This window comes from Nelusetta ayraudi, unplaced genomic scaffold, assembly GCF_046127955.1.
Source record: "Nelusetta ayraudi isolate G7.1 ecotype Tasmania unplaced genomic scaffold, CSIRO-AGI_Nayr_v1 ptg000019l, whole genome shotgun sequence".
Classification (NCBI taxonomy): Eukaryota; Metazoa; Chordata; class Actinopteri; order Tetraodontiformes; family Monacanthidae; genus Nelusetta; species Nelusetta ayraudi.
In genome coordinates, this window is record NW_027466069.1 from 591,028 (window position 1) to 610,272 (window position 19,245).

The following is a 19,245-nucleotide window of genomic DNA, read 5'->3' on the forward strand; positions in this document are numbered from 1 at the left end:
CATTTCTGCGGTGAACGAGGACGCACGAGGCGTAGCGAGTTCCCTCAATTTTCGCTTTCTCCACGTTCGGCGTCGCCCCGCGTGCTCACGTCTCGGCAATGGAGGAGCAGCAGCGGCATCAGCCGCGCGCGGGCAAACTTTGAGGGCACCTTTCTCTCTCTCTCTCTCTCTCTCTCTCCCCGCCCGCCCCCCCCGCCCCCTCTCTCTCTCACTGTCCGCGCGCCTCCTCTCACCTTTTCTTTTTACCCGCCGAGGGAGGAAACTGTCACCGCGCGGACACATTTCGTCGAGCAACTTCTGAGAGCTCAGGACCTGACCGCCCGCGCGCTCGCGTTTGCTGCTTTTTGTTGTGTGTGTGTTTGTGTGTTGTGTGTGCGTGTGTTTTTTTTTCTCTCCCCCCCCCCCCCAAATTATTTTTTTCCCTCTCCTCTCGCCCCTCTCCTTCCAACTGGGATTGGCTATCGGAGGAATCCTTTTTTTCCCTTTTTTTTTTTCTTTCTTTCAATGTGCGCAACGCTGAAGGATACGCGGCTTGAAGAATGGTCGCGCCGCCGCCGCTGCTGCTGCTGACAGCTGGAGTGAGAAGGTCCGTCACTTGAGTGTTGTTTCCCCCCCACCAGCTGCTGCTGCGACGACTTCGGCGGACACCCGGCCATCCGAATGGCAGGATACCTGGAGGACTGAGGCGGAGGAGCAAGAGAGAAAAGGAAGAGAAGACGACGAAGAAGAAGAAGAGGAGGAAGGGACGGAAAATGTGGATTAAACGGAGCGTCGCGCGCAGGTGAGACGCGGTTCGCCGTGGTGTCATGTCACGGGTGGGGATGGGGGGCGCGCGCGCGTGGGTGGACAGACGGACCGCGTGCGCGTGTTGTTTCGTGTTGTTTGACATTTAAGTGCGCAGTTTGCACCCCCCACCTCCTCCACCTCCTCCTCCATTAGACGCCACCGCAAGTTGTTGCGAGTGCGCTAAAATTCTTCACCAACACGCGCACGCTGGCTTACGTTCTCTGAGCCCCCAAAACGGCGAGCATTTTGCGGTTGTTGTTTTTTTTTGTTTTTTTTGCGGTGACACTGACGGCTGCGCAGGCAGGCAGCGGCTCGGCTAGAGGGGGATAACATTTGGGGAGGTGTTTTATTTATTTGTCTTAAAGGATGGGGAAAGGTTCACATGCTGTACGCTGGGGGTCGCCAACAGCACGGCGCTGGGCGACACACACGCACGCACGCACGCACGCACGCACGCACACACGCACGCACGCACGCACGCCTTCAAGGTTAGGTCTGTCAGCAGGTCCCCACCGCCTTGTGTGTCAACACAACAACGCAGCAGCAACAACACGCCAGCGCTGGGGATCACTTGGGCAGATTGGGAAAAAGAAAAAAAAGACAGCACGCTCAATATTTGCGTTGTTTGGTTTGTTTCTTCATTACGAGTTGGGTTGAATCGTATCCCCCCCCACCGCCCCCTGTAGTTCTTCTGGTGTTCTCTGACAGTCCTGCAGCGTAGAACCGTTGCTCGGAGGTGCTGGCGGAGAGTGGAGGAGAGGATGGAGCCTCCCAAAGCCTTGTTTTCTTTCGCTGTGTCACAGTTAAACTGGAACAGCACAACCCATGCACGCACCCTCTGGGCTCATGGTATTATAAAAGGTCGGGATCAATGATTTTAGACTCCATGGGGATGGTTCTGAGACTTTTGGAAACAGTCTTGGGGGAAAAAAAGAGGGCTTCCGAGGCAGCAGCGACGCCCCTGTGAGATGAGATCCAAACCGCTACGCGGTGAGACTCTCCAGCCACCTGCTGTGGATGTCGTCCCCACCGTCCCCCACTGTCCCCCACTGGTGGCCCTGACTCCACTACCTGCCCCTCATTTGGAGACACTCATTAATCACTGGGCGGCGCACCCGCCCTGCACGTCTTTAGGGCTTTGACCTCGCTGGGTAATAACATGCAGTTAGGTGGGACGCACACAAAAGAGCTTCCACCTGAAGGAATTTCCCAGTGACTCTGCCTCCGCCGTCGTCAGAGTTGAGCGGTGGCCACCCAAAATCTACCCCCCTGGCCACCCTCCCGCGTTTGCGTCCACCCCAGCCTGGCATAGCATGCTGCTTTAACAGCTTATGCAAATACTCAGCCCATGTAACGTTTTCCACAGTCAACTTGGGAGAGAATTAGATTTGCATGCCGGGGTGACGCCGAAAGGAAGATGTGGGTGAGCGAGCATCTGCAGGGAGAGCTTCTGTACCTGTTGGAATACAGACAAAGAACAGACCACCCACGGATGCTCGGCTGTGGGCGTAAAAAAAGAAAAAAGAAAAAAAAAATTCTAGCAGCAGTGGTTTTCCAAATAGCATATTCTGAATACAGCCGCCACACTCACTCCCGATCATAATTCATCACCTTATAGACTGTGGTGTAACGGCACAGGGACGAGGGATTTGGCAGCGTTATGTTGATAAATTAGCACAAAACTGTCGGCTTCTGTGCAGTCAGTCAGCGATAATTACTGCAAAAAAAGGTCTCCAGATAGCCTGTTTTTTCCTCCCTGCAGCTAAGCAAGTGAGATTTTTTTTTATTTTTTTAAATGAGCTTTATTTGTCTCCATTTGTCTTCCCCACGGGCCAGACCTTGAGCACAGTCTGCTTGCTGTAGCTTTTATGAGAGAAGATGTGCAAATCTTATCCCGGCTTGTCGCTGGTGACGCTGCACTGAAAAGTGTTGAACTTTGGGAATTTACGTGTCACCACAAAATGGGGAGTGATGAGATCTCGCTGCACTGATTTAGTGCCGTGGAAATCAAAGTGGACGTGAAAAGAAATATGGTCAGGAACAGGAAAGAGTGCTCGAACACCTGAACGCCCCAAATCAGTTTTTTTCCCTGCAGGTTTTGTGCAAAAACGATGTATTTAGGATGCAAAAGAGGTGAAAATGGTGTGTGACGATGTAACCAGACAGCTTCAATGCAAGCACCCTAGCATGCGGCACATCATGTACACTAATGGGATTTTTCTCAGGTTTTCATGCATGTGCCGGTTGATCGGGCTTGGCTGCAGCGGCGGCGTGTGCCATGTAACGGTGCTGCTGAGGGTTAAACCAGCAGGGGATTCATCTTCGTCTCTCCCAGCTCATGTGTCTCCTGGCTCAGTCTTCTTCGCCACCCCTCCCCTCCCGCCCCCCCCCCCACCCCCCGGCGCCGCAGGTTCATAGCGCCGCGGCACCGAGGGGGGTGATATCAGGCTCCCGCAACGGCCGCAGCAGCGGCTGCCAGACGCTGCGCCGGTAGAGGCGGCGGCGGCGGTGCTGCCTTCACAGGAGGGCTTCATGTGTCGGTTCACCACTTCTTGGGGCTGCCGCAGGTGACGGTTCTGACACGTGCCCACAGCTCGTCCTGGCTCGGATGAGCCGCTATATGTCAAGTGTGTGAATGAGCAAAATGCTGGAGCTCATAGATATGTATAGCTCTTATACACAGAAATATCCATACGTATGTGTGTGTGTGTGTGTGTGTGTGTGTGTGTGTGTGTGTGTGTGTGTGTGTGTGTTTAATGCTGAGCGATGACGTGCTGAGGGTTCTGTGTCTGACTAATGGATGATTTCTGATGCGGATCCTTCGTCTAACGCCGCTCCGCACAGAGTTCGCGAGCCGTCGGCGTCACTGCGCTTCGCTCTGCCAAAGAGCCAAAGGGGCCAACTGTGGCGTCACAGTGCGAGGGGCCATCTGATATTCAGATCTTCCTGTGATTTAGGTGCCATCTTAACAGCCTCACTGAGGGTTATTAACTGGGCCTCTCTGGAGCGTGATTAACCTAATTTGCAGCGAAATAGGCTGTGTTGCTTCCGCGAGATCCTGTCCTCTGGAGATTTGTGTTAGCACGCGCGCGTGCGCGCGTGTGTGTGCGCGTCCCTTGATACGTGTATGTATGTGCGTGTGTGAGTGCGCATGTCATAAACACCCTGGGCGCAGCAGCAGCAGCAGCAGCAGCAGCAGCAGGCTGTTGTGTCCAGGAGGACCATAACAGGTTGTCCCTGTGAAAATGGTGCGAGAGACAAAACAGACACAGGAATCGACGGCCAGTTTGGATGAAGGAAAGATGGGGAGACGAGAGGCTGGCAAAGTGTGTGTGACATGCCTCCGACTGTCTGTCTGTCACGCGCGGTGATGCTTTTTTTCTTTTTCACCATAAGTGGAAGTGAGTCCAGTGAGTGTACAAGCCGTGGATGTAAGGCTGAGTGACAGATTGGCGTGTTGGTCCGTCATCGGTGCTGAAATATTTGTGTCCCTCTTTATGTGCAGTTGGCTCGATTTCAAGATTTCAGGTCTAAAAAAAAATATTGCACATACGTACATCTTGCACGCTCCAATCAGTCCTCCCGTTTTGATTTCATCACTTCTGGCTTTCACCTCGACAAAACGAAAGCAAGCAGCCTCCTGCAGGCTGACCTTGGAGATCACAGAAGAAGAGCTGCAGACGTTAGACGCACGCGAGCTCCATTAGCTGCAGTCTTGCCAGACCTCGATGCCATGTTTTCAGATTTCTAGACTAATGTGAAAAAGTTTTTGCCTCCAGAAATTCTCACTTCTGCTGTGGCTTTGGCAGGAGTTTTCTTACATTGATTGACATTGATTGCCCAGTGGCTCAGCTGGTTGTTAAAAAAAAAATCTCATTGGTCAGTTTTTTGAATGTGATAAAATTGGACACCCTCTTTCCAGATGTGTTCATTTGATTCTCTCCCAGATGAATATGTGAAATAAATCCAGCAGACATGGGAAACATTCCATTTGGGTTGCCAAGTCATCATTAGTGACGATCATCTCCATGTTTGGAGTTTTCTGGCTCAGGATCCAGTTTTTATCACTCATTAAGGTTTTCTGATAGAACTATAGCGCACTTTACACACATTAACGCCAGTTTTTCTGCTAGTCTAAATTAATAAAGATGAAAATATTCCCCAACTATCTTTGAAACTTCAGTTTTTTGATTTTTTGGGGGTTTTTTTGGCCATTATCTGCTCTTCCTAACAGTGTCCTCGCTCCCTTCACCTGGAGAGCCTCACAGCCCGACCTCATGAAATTCATGTTCCGACTTCCTGCCACGGACCACGATTGGCTCTAACAAGCAGCCCGTCCGCTCGGTGATCTTCCCCGCGTGGGTCCGCCGCCGCACCGGAGCACATCCATCCCGGGGAGCGAGGGGAACGAACAGAGCGCCGGGCTCATACGTGATTCATGTAGTGAGCTTTTGCCGGATCAATACTGCCTCTACAAAGGATCAGATTTATCCCTCACGGCCCTTCTCCACTAACTGGCTGTCTCCAGGCACGGTGGGTGAGGCGGGGGAGTGTCTCCCACCAGTCCACTTTCCACCATCATACTTCATAAATGAAAGTCCTTCTGCCAGCGCGGCCTAATGCGATTCCCGGCTACTCAGCGGCGGCCGACGTGCAGAACTTTGACAGGCAGCGGGCTGAGCTGACTGGAGCGCCGTCCCCTTTACTCTCATTGGCTCTTTTCCCGGGTCGTGCAGACTGCATACTCCGGCTGCGTGCAGTGGGAGTAATTAATGGGATGACGCAACACCCGGTACTGTTACATCCAGAGCCCCCTACGCACTACGCCCGGCCCACTATTACCTACTTTGTCACTTTTAATTGTTTGATTTCAGTCGTGAATTATATCCCGGCCTCTCCAACTACAGCCGCTGCCGCTCAGTTTTGTGTGCGTGTGCGTGCGTGCGTGCGTGTGTGCGTGTGCGTGTGTGCGTGTGTGTGTGTGTGTGTGTGTGTGTGTGTGTGTGTGTGTGTGTGTGTGTGTGTGTGTGTGTGTGTGAGAGAGAGAGAGTGAGTGAGTGTTTGTAAAGTGCGTGTTGCACATTACCCAGACATGCAGAAGAGTGTGAAAAAAAAGATGCTCTCCCCAGATGCTCGGTTCACAGACACAACCCATAAATCTCCAGAAGTCTTTGGAGAGCCAACTGCGGTATTTATCTCCTTAATATACTGGATATGCCGAAGGGAGCGCATGTAGTGCAGCCCAGAGTGTGCACATTTTTTTTCTTTTAAGGAATGTTTTTATCATTATTATTATTTTTTTTACGTTTTGAAGAAATACACTCATTAATAATAGGAATAAATGTTTTGGATATGCAAGTATTTTTACATTGCAGAGGGTCTGTGCTGCACAGCAGTCTCTGTTGTGCAACGCATTCTCAAAGGTAAAGACCAGCGCAGATGCAAAAGCATTTGTGTTTGAGAGTCATGAGGAAGTTGCTAATCCTCTTGTATAGTTTTTACTTGTTCAATATGGACAGATAATGCATTATACATGATTATTTATGTCTCTCTTCTGTCTGTGAACTACCCAGAAATGTACATATTTTACTTCTTCTTGCACCACTTTTCACAAAGTGTGTACTAAACACATAGTTCTGACAGTCAGCCCTGTATGATGTCACAAAGGGCACTGGCACCTCACCAATGCCTCTCTCAGCTTTGTGACAACACAACAACCAGGTGCTGATTCCACCCCCAGAAATGACAAATGCGTGGAAGGAAAAATGATTCATCAGATTTAAAAGGGAGTGAGAACTTTGTTTCAGGAGGCTGTAAACAGAGGGCTGATTTTCCTTTTTAATGAGATGTAAGGGAGTGTGGGGGTACCTACTTGAATGAGGCTGCTCCATTGGGTTTCAAGTTGGAAAATAAGAATTTTAAAATGGGTTGAAAATATCACCTTCAACATGTACACTGTTAAGTAAAAAGGCCTATTTTTCTTTTCTTTCAGAGTTTCTAAGGTTCCACTGGAATGGAAAAACAGAGATCTGAGAACGTTGGATAGAATTGAGCGCAGCATGTGCGTTTCTTTTTCTGCCTTACTTTACTGATTGATGAGAAACGAGAGCAGGGGTTGTGAACACCTGGCCAGTATTTATGTCTATCACACTGTGATATCAGTCGCATGCTGCTTAATGGAAGCGTAGTGTAGGAGGATTTAGCCAACATAATCAGCAAATTAGATACACAACATGGTGGGAATAAGCAATTTGTCTGCCGTGTGTCTTGGCGATAGGTAGGTGTGTGTGTGTGTGTGTGTGTGTGTGTGCGCGCGCGCGTGTGAATGCATGCTGAGCTCCATTTGCTGCCATGTCTGAGGGCTTGAGCACACAGCCGTCTCCAGCGTCGACAGAGACGCGCTTATATAATCGGTATGTCACAAAAAGGCAGGAAGAGAGGCAGACGGTCAGTGGCTGATGAATATTCTCAGCTGTAATGCAGCGAACATGCTAATCTCAGGGTAAGTGTTTGGGTCAAAAGTCCTTTGAAATCAGTCACGAGTTTCCTATGTGAACATCGAACCGTAGCCAAGCAAATTTCCACCAAAAGCCTTGTGACTTTTTCAGCAATCACAGATACATTCCTTTAGGCTGCACTAAAATCTTGACAGATTTGTTCTGCGACCCCCTCGAGCTCGGTGTTTATTTGTAATATAACTCGATCCTGACCCGTTTGAAGACAGTCCGTTTCTCTCTTTTTGTTGGTGCGATTGAGTCAAAGATGACCGATAATATCAAAAGTCTGGACTCTCGTCCTGAGATTGTGACAAAAAAGAGATTCAGTGAATTGCTGAAAAAGAATGTCCTCAGATGTCACAGATTGCTCTTGAAAGCCAAGTTTGATCTTCTACTTTATCTCTAGTTTTACATCTTCTTCTCCGTCCCTCCATGGCACTTGCTGCCAGCTAGCTAGAGGATCTCCTTCTTGTTTGTGTCTCTACTCTTCCACTGCTCCCTCTTTCCAAGTGTGTGCAGCACTGGGCCTCAGTTTTATGTGCTATCATGTGGTGGAGCACCACCACATCTCTGGCCAATCAGACAGACAGTTTAGCCCTTCCAGGTGTGCCAGTAGTCGACAGCAGACACTTGTGAGTTCAAAGAACTCTGATGAGTTTGCTTTACTTTAAGACAAATGCCAATAAACTATTGGATTTGCAAATACTGTCACCAGAGAGCTGTAATTTAACGGACAGAGAGTGTGGCTGTGTCGTGAAGGGAAAAAGAAGAAATCAACAGACTGTTGCTGCCTTGGTGGCTACTGGTGACTATTGACAGATTGATTGACAGCTGTCCTAATATTATTCACCGACACTGCTGTGAGGCTGTCGGTTCCAGAGGAAGTGATGTCGTATTTTGACATGAAAAGAGTACGAATCATTTTTCTTTTTTCCAATTTGTCCTTCAATAGGTCACAGCTGATTGAAGATTGTGATACAAATAGATTAAGTTTATCTTTTTACGGTTACTCTCAAGTAGTGCTTCAAAGCATGAAGTAGTTAATACATACTTATCAGGAAGCTAATATTTTATCTGAAGCAAACCGAGTGAAATTTGAAATTAATACACATCATAAAGATGGAACATTATATGTTTTTTTTTTCTTTTTGAATCCAAACTGTTTCGTCCAGTTTGGTGCTTCTCCTGCAAAATTGCCAGTTATGCCTTGGCCTTGTGTCAGCTCCTGCGGGACGTGATGCGAGACGGTTAATACAAGTGATCGTCTAGATTACTTATTGGATGTGAGGCTGAAGTGTTGTCACAATAGAACCAGGCCTGGCTCCCACGCAGCGTGCTAGCCGTGCAAGCGCATGCGCAGTGGTTGTTGAAGGAGTGGGCCGTTGGTGGGGGGGGGAACCTGGTATTCTATGTGAAAGAAACTCCAGTTGCTTTTGCTGTCATGCGATTCGTGTGAAATGAAGATTTACAGTCATCTTGGTGATGGAATAACCATTTAACATCATCATCACAGCTGCCTCTGAAAAATATACACGCGACACACGAGCTGCCTCTGGTTTTTGAGAAGGCGCTGTTCTAGCTGTCAGAATTTGCCATCCTAGGGGGAAAAAAAAAACAAAAAACAAGACTAATGCTGGAGCACGAAAAGTGCTCAGCACAATGTTAGAAGGCAGAGTGAAAAAACTGCCAAGCAAAGGGAAAAAAATGAGCCGAAGTGGATTAAAATAACAATGGGGCATTTTGCTAATGGTCCACTTTGAGCTGCAGTCACAATATGATATCGTCTGTGTGAGCATTACGGTGGATAAGAAATGCGCTGATGTCTCCAGAGGGGAGCTCTTGTGCTGTCAGAGTGTGATTTGACGGCGGCGCGGTGCTGACCTTCATTCCTCTCCCTATTTTACTCATTAACACGCTGTAACGGCTGTAGACAGTTTCCATAAAAATCATGGCGGCTTTTGAAGAAAGCTACCTCTCCGAGCCAAAAAGAACCAACTTTTAACGCTGCCTTCAAGGTTTTGTTTTATTTTTTTAAATTTTTTATATGCATTTTTTTCCCCTCCCCTGAAGTGTCAGAACAGAGGCTGCCCGCTCGCAGTGATGTGGGACGGGCGCCTGTTGTTGAAATGAGTTTGGAATGGAACAATGGAAGGAGCCGCGTGGACTCATAAGTCATAAATATCCGATGTGCAGTGCCATTCATCAAGGAAGTGGACAATTCTTTTCTGACATTTTCAATTTGCTTTATCATTAAGAGTTTTATTGAGTTTATTGGAGTGGAAAGCCGCACCCTTCGGCCCCCCCCCCCTCCCCCCGCTACATTTTTTCACATGAATAACACATTTCTCCTGGAAGTTCAGCCTTTTGTAACAACCTCATATTCTCTCCTAAGTGACAGTTGCGCGCTTCTTTTCGAACGGCCGCGGCCCTTCCTTTGCATTTCCCTCCGTTCTATTTGCCTGCCCGAGTGGAGATGATTCCAGTCAATTTGGGTCGTCGTCTCTCAGGAGGCACTTGGATTACGGCGGCTCTGATCCTCCTGTCAGGTTTCAGTGATCGATGGATTAGAGAGTGGAGGGGTAATGAGGTGAGATCGGGATGACTTTGTGCGATACCCATGCATCAGTAAATAGCCCGGTCCGCCGTGAATAACAATCGAGGGTAACCCTCTGGAAATGACTTGGCTCCGTGCGATCCAAGGTGTGATCAGCAGGGACAAAAGGGTGCGATTGTTTTATGTTATGGACAAATATTTGCGTCCTTCAAGAGTATTTGTGGCCACGTTCAGATGCGCCGGGGACCTACAGAGTGTTTTGAAACCTGCGTGCGACAAGGATTGTTTTGCCTTGACGGCAGTTTGCGGAAAGCTTTGTTTTCTTGCGAATCTCAGTGTGTTTGTTATTTGGAGGGGATCTCCCCCCGGATGTCTGAGCTCCTCACTTATCTTCATCTGGAAGACGGAGCCGAGTCGGTCCGCTGAGTGAAACTCTGTCTTATTAGCCCTAAAGTCTGTCAGCAAAATCTCGCCAGCAAATATTATCCTGATCCACGTCAGGCCAGCGGAGATTTACTGCTGAAATTGCAATATGTTGGCTTTTTTTTCTTTCTTTCCTCCATTCTGGAAAGATTGAATTCCTACTTTTGCAAATATCACATTTATTGTTTTTGTTTTTTTTTCCAATCTTCTCATCTGCGGCGTGGTTCGCTGGAACTTGCAGCCTTGCATCCCCCCGAAGGAAAAACCTCAGGAAGCGGTTGATCCAAGCAAGTCCACAGTGGATTGTCTCCCCCCCCCCACTTTGACATAGAGAAGGCAGAATTGCGCCCACAAAAGACTCAAAGAGTGTCAGAGTTTAAGACGCAACAGTAGCAGCCTTATGATAAATATTAAATCACACATCTTCCCCGCTCTGTTTTTTTTTTTTTCTTCTTCTTTATTTACAGAGGGGGCGCCGCAGTTGCGTCCTGTTGTTTGGAATAGCGGGTCGGCCTCGGCTAACTTGCGTGCAGGATTTAATAGAAAGGCGAAGGGCACAGAAGGACTGTAAGCATGCCCTCCTTTCCTTAATACTCTGCAGTTGAGGGGAAAAGGAAAAAGAAAAAAGAAAAAAGAAAAAAGAAAACAACATTCTAATCCCACTGCGCCCCAGAGGCGGCAGTTTCCATAAGATCTGAACGCATGTTTCCTATAAGGACGCAAAGCAATTACCAGCCAGCGAGAGGCAGCGGTGGCGGCGGCGGCGGCGTCTCACTACTCACACTGGCGGTCGGTCGCCCGTTTCTTTTTGGAGGTCACTTCAGTCCTTGGGAAGATTAAGTCGTGTCGTTGGCTCCCTCCGGGCTTCATGGGCTCGTGATTTCGCTGTGATGCTGACGCGACTTGAACCCCCCGTCCATTATTGAAAAGCTTAGGTTGGGGCTATCAGCGGCGGCGGCGGCGGTGATGTCATCGGCGTGCTGTACACTCATCAGTCTCACTTGACCGGCCAGTGATCTGTGAAGCCGAGGGGCGAGGACGAGCCGCTCTCCCGGAACTCGCCGCCGTCGCCGCCGCAGCAGCCGCAGACACCCGGACCTGAGAGCTTACATGTCCTTTGCTCAGCAATAATATCATGTCACGCTGCAAAAAAAAAAAAAAAAAAAAAAAAATATATATATATATATATATATATATATATATATATATCTGTCTGAGCTGCTGATGCATCGTAACGCCACTGATCGGCCGTCATGGCTGCAGGTTGGTGAGCCTGCACCAGGATGAAACGACTTGACTGTGCAGGATTTATTTATTACAGTGTCATCGGAGGGAAAGTAGCGCCCTGGGATTCTGACAAACAATTCTTCACGTTACCATATTATTTTTTTCATTTTTTAAAAGTCTTTTGCTCTTCTCAGATTGAGGCGGACGTCATTTTCCTTCTATTTTGAGACGAGACTCCCGTGCTAATTAGATCACACGATTCCTGTGGCTTCATTTTAAAGGTCAGCATTTTGCCCGTTTTCTAAACCTTTTTTCATCCCTGACTCAAGTGGAGCAGTCTTGTATTATTCATTTTTTTTGAAAAAAAGAAGGAAAACAGCACTGCATATCTCCAGAAAAAAAAACAAACAGCTAATTTAGCCCTGTGTTTATCACTTAGCTTCCTGCTAACTGAGGCGTTTGGAGGAGCCAAAAAAACAGGTGATCTCTGAGAGCAGAACCAACACCTGGCTGTGGTTGTTGTCACTAACCTGGGAGAGGTTTCACCGGTCTTTGTGACATAATGTCAGTATTCTAGAACTGCGTGCCTTGGTACACAATTTTCCAATGGTGGAGGAAGCAAAAGAAGCAGAGGATGGATTTCGCCGACCCATTACTGTGATTAAACACATAGATTAGCGATAGGTTTGCATAACATTATGTTATCATGATACTGTATGATTGCAAAAAATATTATTTTGTAGTATATAATATAATGGGGACTTGTCCAGGGTGTACCTTGCCTTCGCCCTATGACAGCTGGGATCGGCCCCAGCTGTGACCCTGAGCGCAGGAAGAAGTGTGTAGTGAAAATGGATGGATGGATAATATAATGGGACCTTTTAAAAGCAAACTTGCGTTGTGCTTTGCAATGGATCGACAACATATGGACACAAAAAAAAAAAAAACTCAACTATGTTTCACACTGACTTGTCATCTAAACATACACTGCATGTGATTCGCTCTCTCAGCACTGTGGGGGTTTGGAGAAACGTGCAGACTGCAGGACAAACACACAGATTGTTTTACCATCAGCCAACCTGTTATTTTCCACATAATTCAGTCGCAGACATTTGAAGTTATGTAATCGTGTAAATAGTCTGAGACTGTGATTGGGAGAGGGCGACTTTTCAAAAGCGGGCCGCATTGTTGAACCGGACCACCAATTGTCTTTTCTTTATGAATGAAACATCATTTTCTTGCTGTTCTAGCCCTGGGGTGATAGATACGACTTGCTCTTTCAGCCCTTCCCCTCACTCTTCTTCTCTGCTCACACTCGCCTCGGCCTTTGTTGTAATTTGATGAAGCAGTGGACTGCAGCTCGCCTCGCCAGTGGGGTCCAATCTGCCCTCCTGTATGTGCGGCGGCCTGGCAGTGAGTCATCTGAAAGGAGAAGTGTCCTTGTTCCGTGGCCTGGATGTTATCGGAGTTTTCACCCCCACCCCAGAGGAGGAGCCAGCCTGCCACGCGGCTCCTTCCCTCCTCTTTTCTTTTCTTTCTCCATCTCCGTCGCTCTCTGAGGGCAATGCAAATGCATGCAACAAAACCCCTCCCCATCTCTATTTTAAGAGTCTTCTCCCCAGTGTGAACGGCTGTGCTCGGGGCTGGCAGAAGCAGGGAAGGTGGAATGAATCAAGGGAAGGATGGGTAGGTGGGTTGGGGTGGGGGTGGGGGGGTTAAAAAAAAAAAGCGTTTCACGAGGCTCTCGGCAGCCACCCGCTGTCTTTAGTGTATTCTTAATCCGTAATCCTTTAAAGTTGTTCAATCTAGCAGCAGAGCCACACTGTACGCCGCATGGTTTTTAAAGGAAGATACGACCAACTCAGACCCCTGGAGGTTTTTGAGGAAAGTCATGCCAGTGTCAGTGATTTTGTGGCTATAAATAACTTCTAATGCAATGATCCACTCTGACACAGGATGACAGTGTGTCTTTTTTTCCCTCTCTGAACCGGGAAGATTTGTGATTGTGAGTGCAGACTCTCTGGAAGACAACAATGTTATTCTGCCCCGCTGGTACAAATAACAATGTGACTTTAACAGGCAGTTTGCAGATGTGACTTAACATTTGACCAAGGCTTGTTTCAATTCATTTACTAATTGAAATAAGACATTTCTAACATAAGACTTTCTAATCCACGTAACCATTCTTGAGTTTCACAGAGGTGGATGATTCTGCTCCTGGAATGATTTATTGTAATAGTTGGTCACAGTATTTTGTGGCCAAGCACTGTAATGCAAAACATTTGAAAGCCACAACGTGTCTGAGAAGCGCTGGTGTCGTGTCCACCGAGTGTCTGGAGGACTTGAAACACGGAAGGGAACACAGATTAATTGGTCTCTTGTGAGTGTGGTGAGTTCCTGCTGCGTTCGGACGAACATTAGTTAGCATCAAGGCTAACTCGTTGTATTCTTAAGTGCTAACATGCGCTCAGGGAGTATGTCACATGTTTTTGTGTGTGCGAGTGTGTTTTTGTAACTGGGTTCTTCTCCGTTGCAGCAAACTCACCATTTGACCGTTGCAAGAATCGCTCTGCGCTCTGCGCTTCTTGGCTGTTTGAGGACCACTGGCGCTAGAATCCTGACCGCACGTGTAAACACTGTCAGTGTCTTGGCGCTGGGATGTCTGCTCGGTAATCCTCTACCAGCGGTAGAATGTGTTTTTTTTGCTCGGTTCAAGTGTTTGGTGAGGCTCAAGGGCTTCTGTACTTGACAGCCATGATACAACAGATACACACACAAAGCTTTGCTCCGCAGATGGAGGAATATTTTTGTACTTTGTCTCTGTTTTTCCCCCCCCCCTTCATTTTGAAGCGTCGATAGGAAAAAAAAAAATCAGGGACCATTAGCACGCGTGACCTCATTTCTGCTGTTAAATCTGCAGGAAGGGTATGATGACAGTATTGTTTCTCGACACTAGCTCATGAATCATTGTAATTGTCTTATTTATTAGATACCTGAATGACATTCATACCAGCCATTTATTTCTAGATCACCAAACATTGTTGTTATTAAGGCCTGATTTGCTGTGACATTTTTTTGCAATTAATTTGGCTTAAGGAAGAGCTAATATGTATATAAACACAAATATATGACATTTGTGCAAAACTAAATGGTGTAACAACGCCATAGACCTCCTCAGTCAAGGTTATTGACCCGTGTCAAATAAATAAAACTTGAGAAGACATGGGAAATCGAGCACTATTGGGCCGAGTCTCAATTTTTTTTTCCCCTCTTCTTTTGCTTCCTCCTGAAGCCAACACAAAACCAAGTGCATGAAATGTCAGAAAGGGAAAGTCGAGTTAGGAGGGGGAAAAAAAAAAGTTTGTTAAAAACACATTTCTGCAGTGTGTCCTCCTAACCTCTGAGTATCTGTTTGGTCTCTCCAGAGAAAACCACCCACTGCAGCTTGAAACATCATGAACTGCAGCTCGTTTTTTTTTCTCCCACCGGGTGGAAGTTCTTCTCTCTCTCTTTTTTTTTTTTTTTTTTCCATTTTCTAAGTGCCGCTTTTAGAAGTGTGTGGGTGAGACATGGATACCTCAGTTTGATGAATAAATGCTCTATCAAAATGTCAGCCTGAATTTTAAACAAAAAAAGAACCGCGGTATTACCCCACTGCGTCGAGAGCTTTGAGTCACCTCCGCCCAGGTGCCTGTCAGCGTTTGCCTCGGCTCGTAGGGCCACGCTGAGAAAGTGGCACGGAGGCACGAGGACCGTAGAAACCCGGCGTGCCCTTTTCACCTCCCTCAGGCGGGCAGCCCATCTGCTGAGGCCTCGCTAAACTCCCAGGAAGTTCTAATTAAGACCTACTTGGCACGAGTGATCACAGGGTGACTATGGCACGGCGAAGTGGGGCAGCGATACAGAGCAGGAGACAATAATTAGGTGCGATGTCTGATTAGCCGCTGAGATAATAGTTTTTCTGTTTTGTTTTTTTCTCCTCTCCCTTACGTTTAACTGGGTCTGACGTGACGCACGCGGCGAGTTCAAAGAGTCAGATGATCCCTCGTTAGCCCGTTTTTGTTCTCTCGTGACGATTTCAAACGCCACCGCCAAGACATTTGGCTGGAGCGCCGCGCGTACCTGCGCTGCGTTAATGCATTCTTCCCCCTCCCTCTTGCTCTCGCTTAAGCCAGACCTCGCGCAGCTGCTGAAGCGACGTGGCTCTGTGAAGCGCTTTAAAGAGGCTTCAGAAGAGCCTTTAAAGTTGGCCTCATTCACAGCGACTGCATCCTGCCCTTTGTTTCCATTCTTATCTTTTGCCCCACTGGCACGCATGCTTTGCAGAATTGCTGTGTATTATAGCCTACAAAGCGTTCGACTACTTTGATCTCCTCTGAAGGAAGAGCAGATTCATCAGGCACGCGGTGCACGGCTGCACTTTTTCGCCTTCGTCTTTTTTTTTTTTTTTTTAATGAAAAAAAAAACCTTGACATGTTCGAAGTGTGTGTGTGTGTGTGTGTGTGTGTGTGTGTGTGTGTGTGTGTGTTTGACCTCAGACCTCAGCAAGCATTAACGCGAGTTCCATACAAACCCTGCCGGGTTATTGAGTCCAGCGAGGTAACAGTGACGAGCTGATCCTCCCCTGCTGCAAATCAACAAACGCTACGCTGAATAGAGGCATTAACTTTGGGGGTTCTTTGTTCCATTAACCTCGAAAGATTGAATTTGGAGCGGAGAATGACTTTGCAGTTCCAGTTAAGCAGCACACAACCAGTGGACTGCGTGGTGGTTTGTGAATTAACAAAAAAAAAAAAGAAAAAAAGAGCAAGTCGCAACGGAGATTGGCGACATGGTGGTGCAGTGGTTATAGCGCTGCCGGCTCACAGCAAGAAGGTTGTGGGTTCGAATTCCGGGCCTGGGACCTTTCTGTACCGAGTTTGCATGTTCTCCCTGTGTCTGTGTCCCACACTCCAAAAACATGCATGTGACGTGAATTGGAAACTCTAAATTGTCCGTAGGTGTGTATGTGAGCGCTAATGGTTGTTTCTCTCTTTGTGGCCCTGTGATGAACTGGCGACTGGTCCAGGGTGTCACCCTGCCTTTGCCCTATGACACCTGGGATAGGCTCCAGCAGACCGAGCGGGTAAGCGGATAAGCGGGTATTGAAAATGGATGGATGCACAGAGGTGATTAAAATGTTGAACTATTGACGAGTTCATCGTCTAACACCTGATGATGACGTTTGACAGTCTCCCACAACTCCCACAGCGTTTAAAATAGACATTGAAATGTGAATATATACTATATACATACTTATTGCGTCTTCTATTCAATATTCAATGGACTACTGTTGCTTTACAGAACACAGGACTTTCCAAAGTAGAATTCTGTATCTGTATCACAGTTACCTTGGTGATTTTCCAGCAGACTTCTCTTGAAAATACGGCTCTACATGCAAATGTGTGTATGCGGACGTGAACGTTAAAAAAAGAAGAAGAACTGATTTAACAATGCGAACAAAGCGACAGGCACATGAAGCAAATGGCACCATTGAGACGCACCTGCGGCCGCGCCGAGGTGCATTTAGCTTCTTTTCAATATCTCACTGTGAACCCACTCGCCTGTTGAAGCGGAGGGAAAGGGAAAGTAATTACTCCATCTGATAGACTCCCGCAGTCATGTGTGCTGCGGTCGACCGTCTTCTTCTGAGAAATGAGTCTACAGGTCATTTGCATAAATGTATAATAGGACTAGATAGAAGACCCCGAAGGTGCTGCCTGTTCCACCCAGTGAGGAACAGCGCTAGTCTCGGGCTCTGGCTCGTGGGTTTTGCGGCCTGATGACTGGCTAGTCCAGCTCAAGGCTATGGCGAGGCCGGAGCGGGAAGTCAGCCGTGACAGCTTCAGGGTGACAGAGCTCACCTAGGGAAGAGTTTGCACGCCACGGAGAAACCTAAGCTGGGGCAAAAGTTTGATTAGTCACATTAAAGTCGACTGATCAGCATTGTTGGCATTGTGTCACCTCCTTGTGGCTGCAGCTGCTTTCCACCACTGTATTTGAAGGAACTCTTGCCAAAGCTGGTTAGGAAGCAAGAAAAAATGCAAACAGTTCTGATAAAACTGCAGCAATGTCAGCGTCCATGCTTTTCTGAGACTTGTTTTGTAGCTTCTTTCTGGTCCGGTTCTTTTGTGGTTTGGAGCAGCTGATTGTTGCTCTCACTTCTGTGTAAAGAAAGAACGAAACAAGCCAAACATCTTCAAGATCGAAAGAACGAAGATCGAAAGTCCAGTTGCTCCAAATGAAACCCCTCTACATTAAGATGGCCTGAATGCCTGAGGACCTTCACAGACATACTGTATGTGTAAAGAAAGCTGATTGGTAAAACGATTTGATCACCAAAAAATTAACTATGGTGAACTAAAAAAAAAATGTGTTTATTGAGACAAGACAAGGCAGATGGCCAACGCTTCACACTGTCCAACACTTGATGGTTTTTGGAGCCAGTCAGTCGATTGTTGATATTTAAATGCAACTTGGCAAAAAAGTATGCTCAACTTTTTTAACTAAAAATTGCCCTCTGAATCACGGACACGAGTTGTGTGGCAAGTATCCCTTTAAACAGGGTTGTAACAGTCTTTCCGAAGCCTTGCTTCTCTAACCTTATATCCGGCTCTTAATTCTGCATGATGCTAGCGTGATGCCATTCTCTCGTACTCTGCCTTCAAACGCGGCTCTTCTTTCGTTCGACGTGATTATGGCTTCTGCTGAGTTTCCAGTTTCAGGACCTGCTAGATGGCATTAAGTGCTTTGTGCTCTGGATTACTCAGTCCAATTTGATTTTACCCTTTTTTTTTTTTTTTTCTGGTTTACACTGTAGGTGTAGCGTGGGCTTTAAACGAGAAAAGTGACAGCAACTCCTAAAAAATGTCCACTCTAGCCGCAGCATTAACAGACCCAGGTTGCTGTAATTCTGCTCGCCTCGGATCTGCTTTATGAGCCTTATTCTTCACATTTACTTTTTGGCAAGTCTGCATTTTTTGTGGACGGGTCTTTTTTATATATATATATATATATTTTTTTTTTCCAGCCTCTGGCTCCTCGTAAATGATGCAGTTGGAAAATGTTACAGTTGACTAACTACATCCAGATTTGGCAGTGTCAAATCGCCGCTCGAGACGTGTGTCAGTGACGCTTTGCTAAGAGGGAAACCCTAATTATCAGCCGCTGGATGCGGCTCGCACACATGAAGATGGTGTGTTTCATATAGAGTTTCTGTCAACGCCTAATACTAACCCCCCGTGACAGTGACATTTGTGGGACGCCGCGGAATAAGTCGGAAGTAGATTTACTGAATATAGTACGGCTTAAACTGGCAGCGAGGAGAGTCAAGCTCGGTAAACCCTCTTCCTTCATTTTTAGGGGCCGAGAAGCATAATCCAAAATGTGTTGCCGTGATGTGTCACGCCTTACACGCGCTATTACATCACTGGGTCCGCTGTTAGAATTTGCTCGAATTCGATTAGGGACAGCGGAGGTTCAGACGCAACCAAATGGCTCGCAGACACACCCACTCATTCTCGGGGTCAGCTGCAGTAGTGCAGGATTTACTACCGACATGATACCTTGAAAATGAAAGGGCGGCAGTTGCTGATGTCAATATCGTTTTGTTTCTTGACCCTTTTATCGCGTAATGATCAGCGATTTGGTCATATGACTTATGATGAGACTGAGTCATGTGATAGCATCAAGGGGCAAGATGGGGATGCAGAGTGGATT

The 19,245-nt window shown here is 47.3% G+C and overlaps 1 protein-coding gene across 1 annotated transcript in view; it reads left to right on the top strand.

Annotated features, from left to right (window-relative positions):
* The first annotated feature begins 428 nt into the window (after positions 1–428).
* Positions 429–19,245, top strand: part of ajap1 (adherens junctions associated protein 1) — a 46,247-nt gene continuing 27,430 nt past the window's right edge. Inside the window, exon 1 of the mRNA XM_076026111.1 lies at positions 429–781. Within this exon, the coding sequence (XP_075882226.1) occupies positions 753–781 (29 nt within the window). The 5' untranslated portion in view covers positions 429–752. The remainder of the gene's footprint in view (positions 782–19,245) is intronic.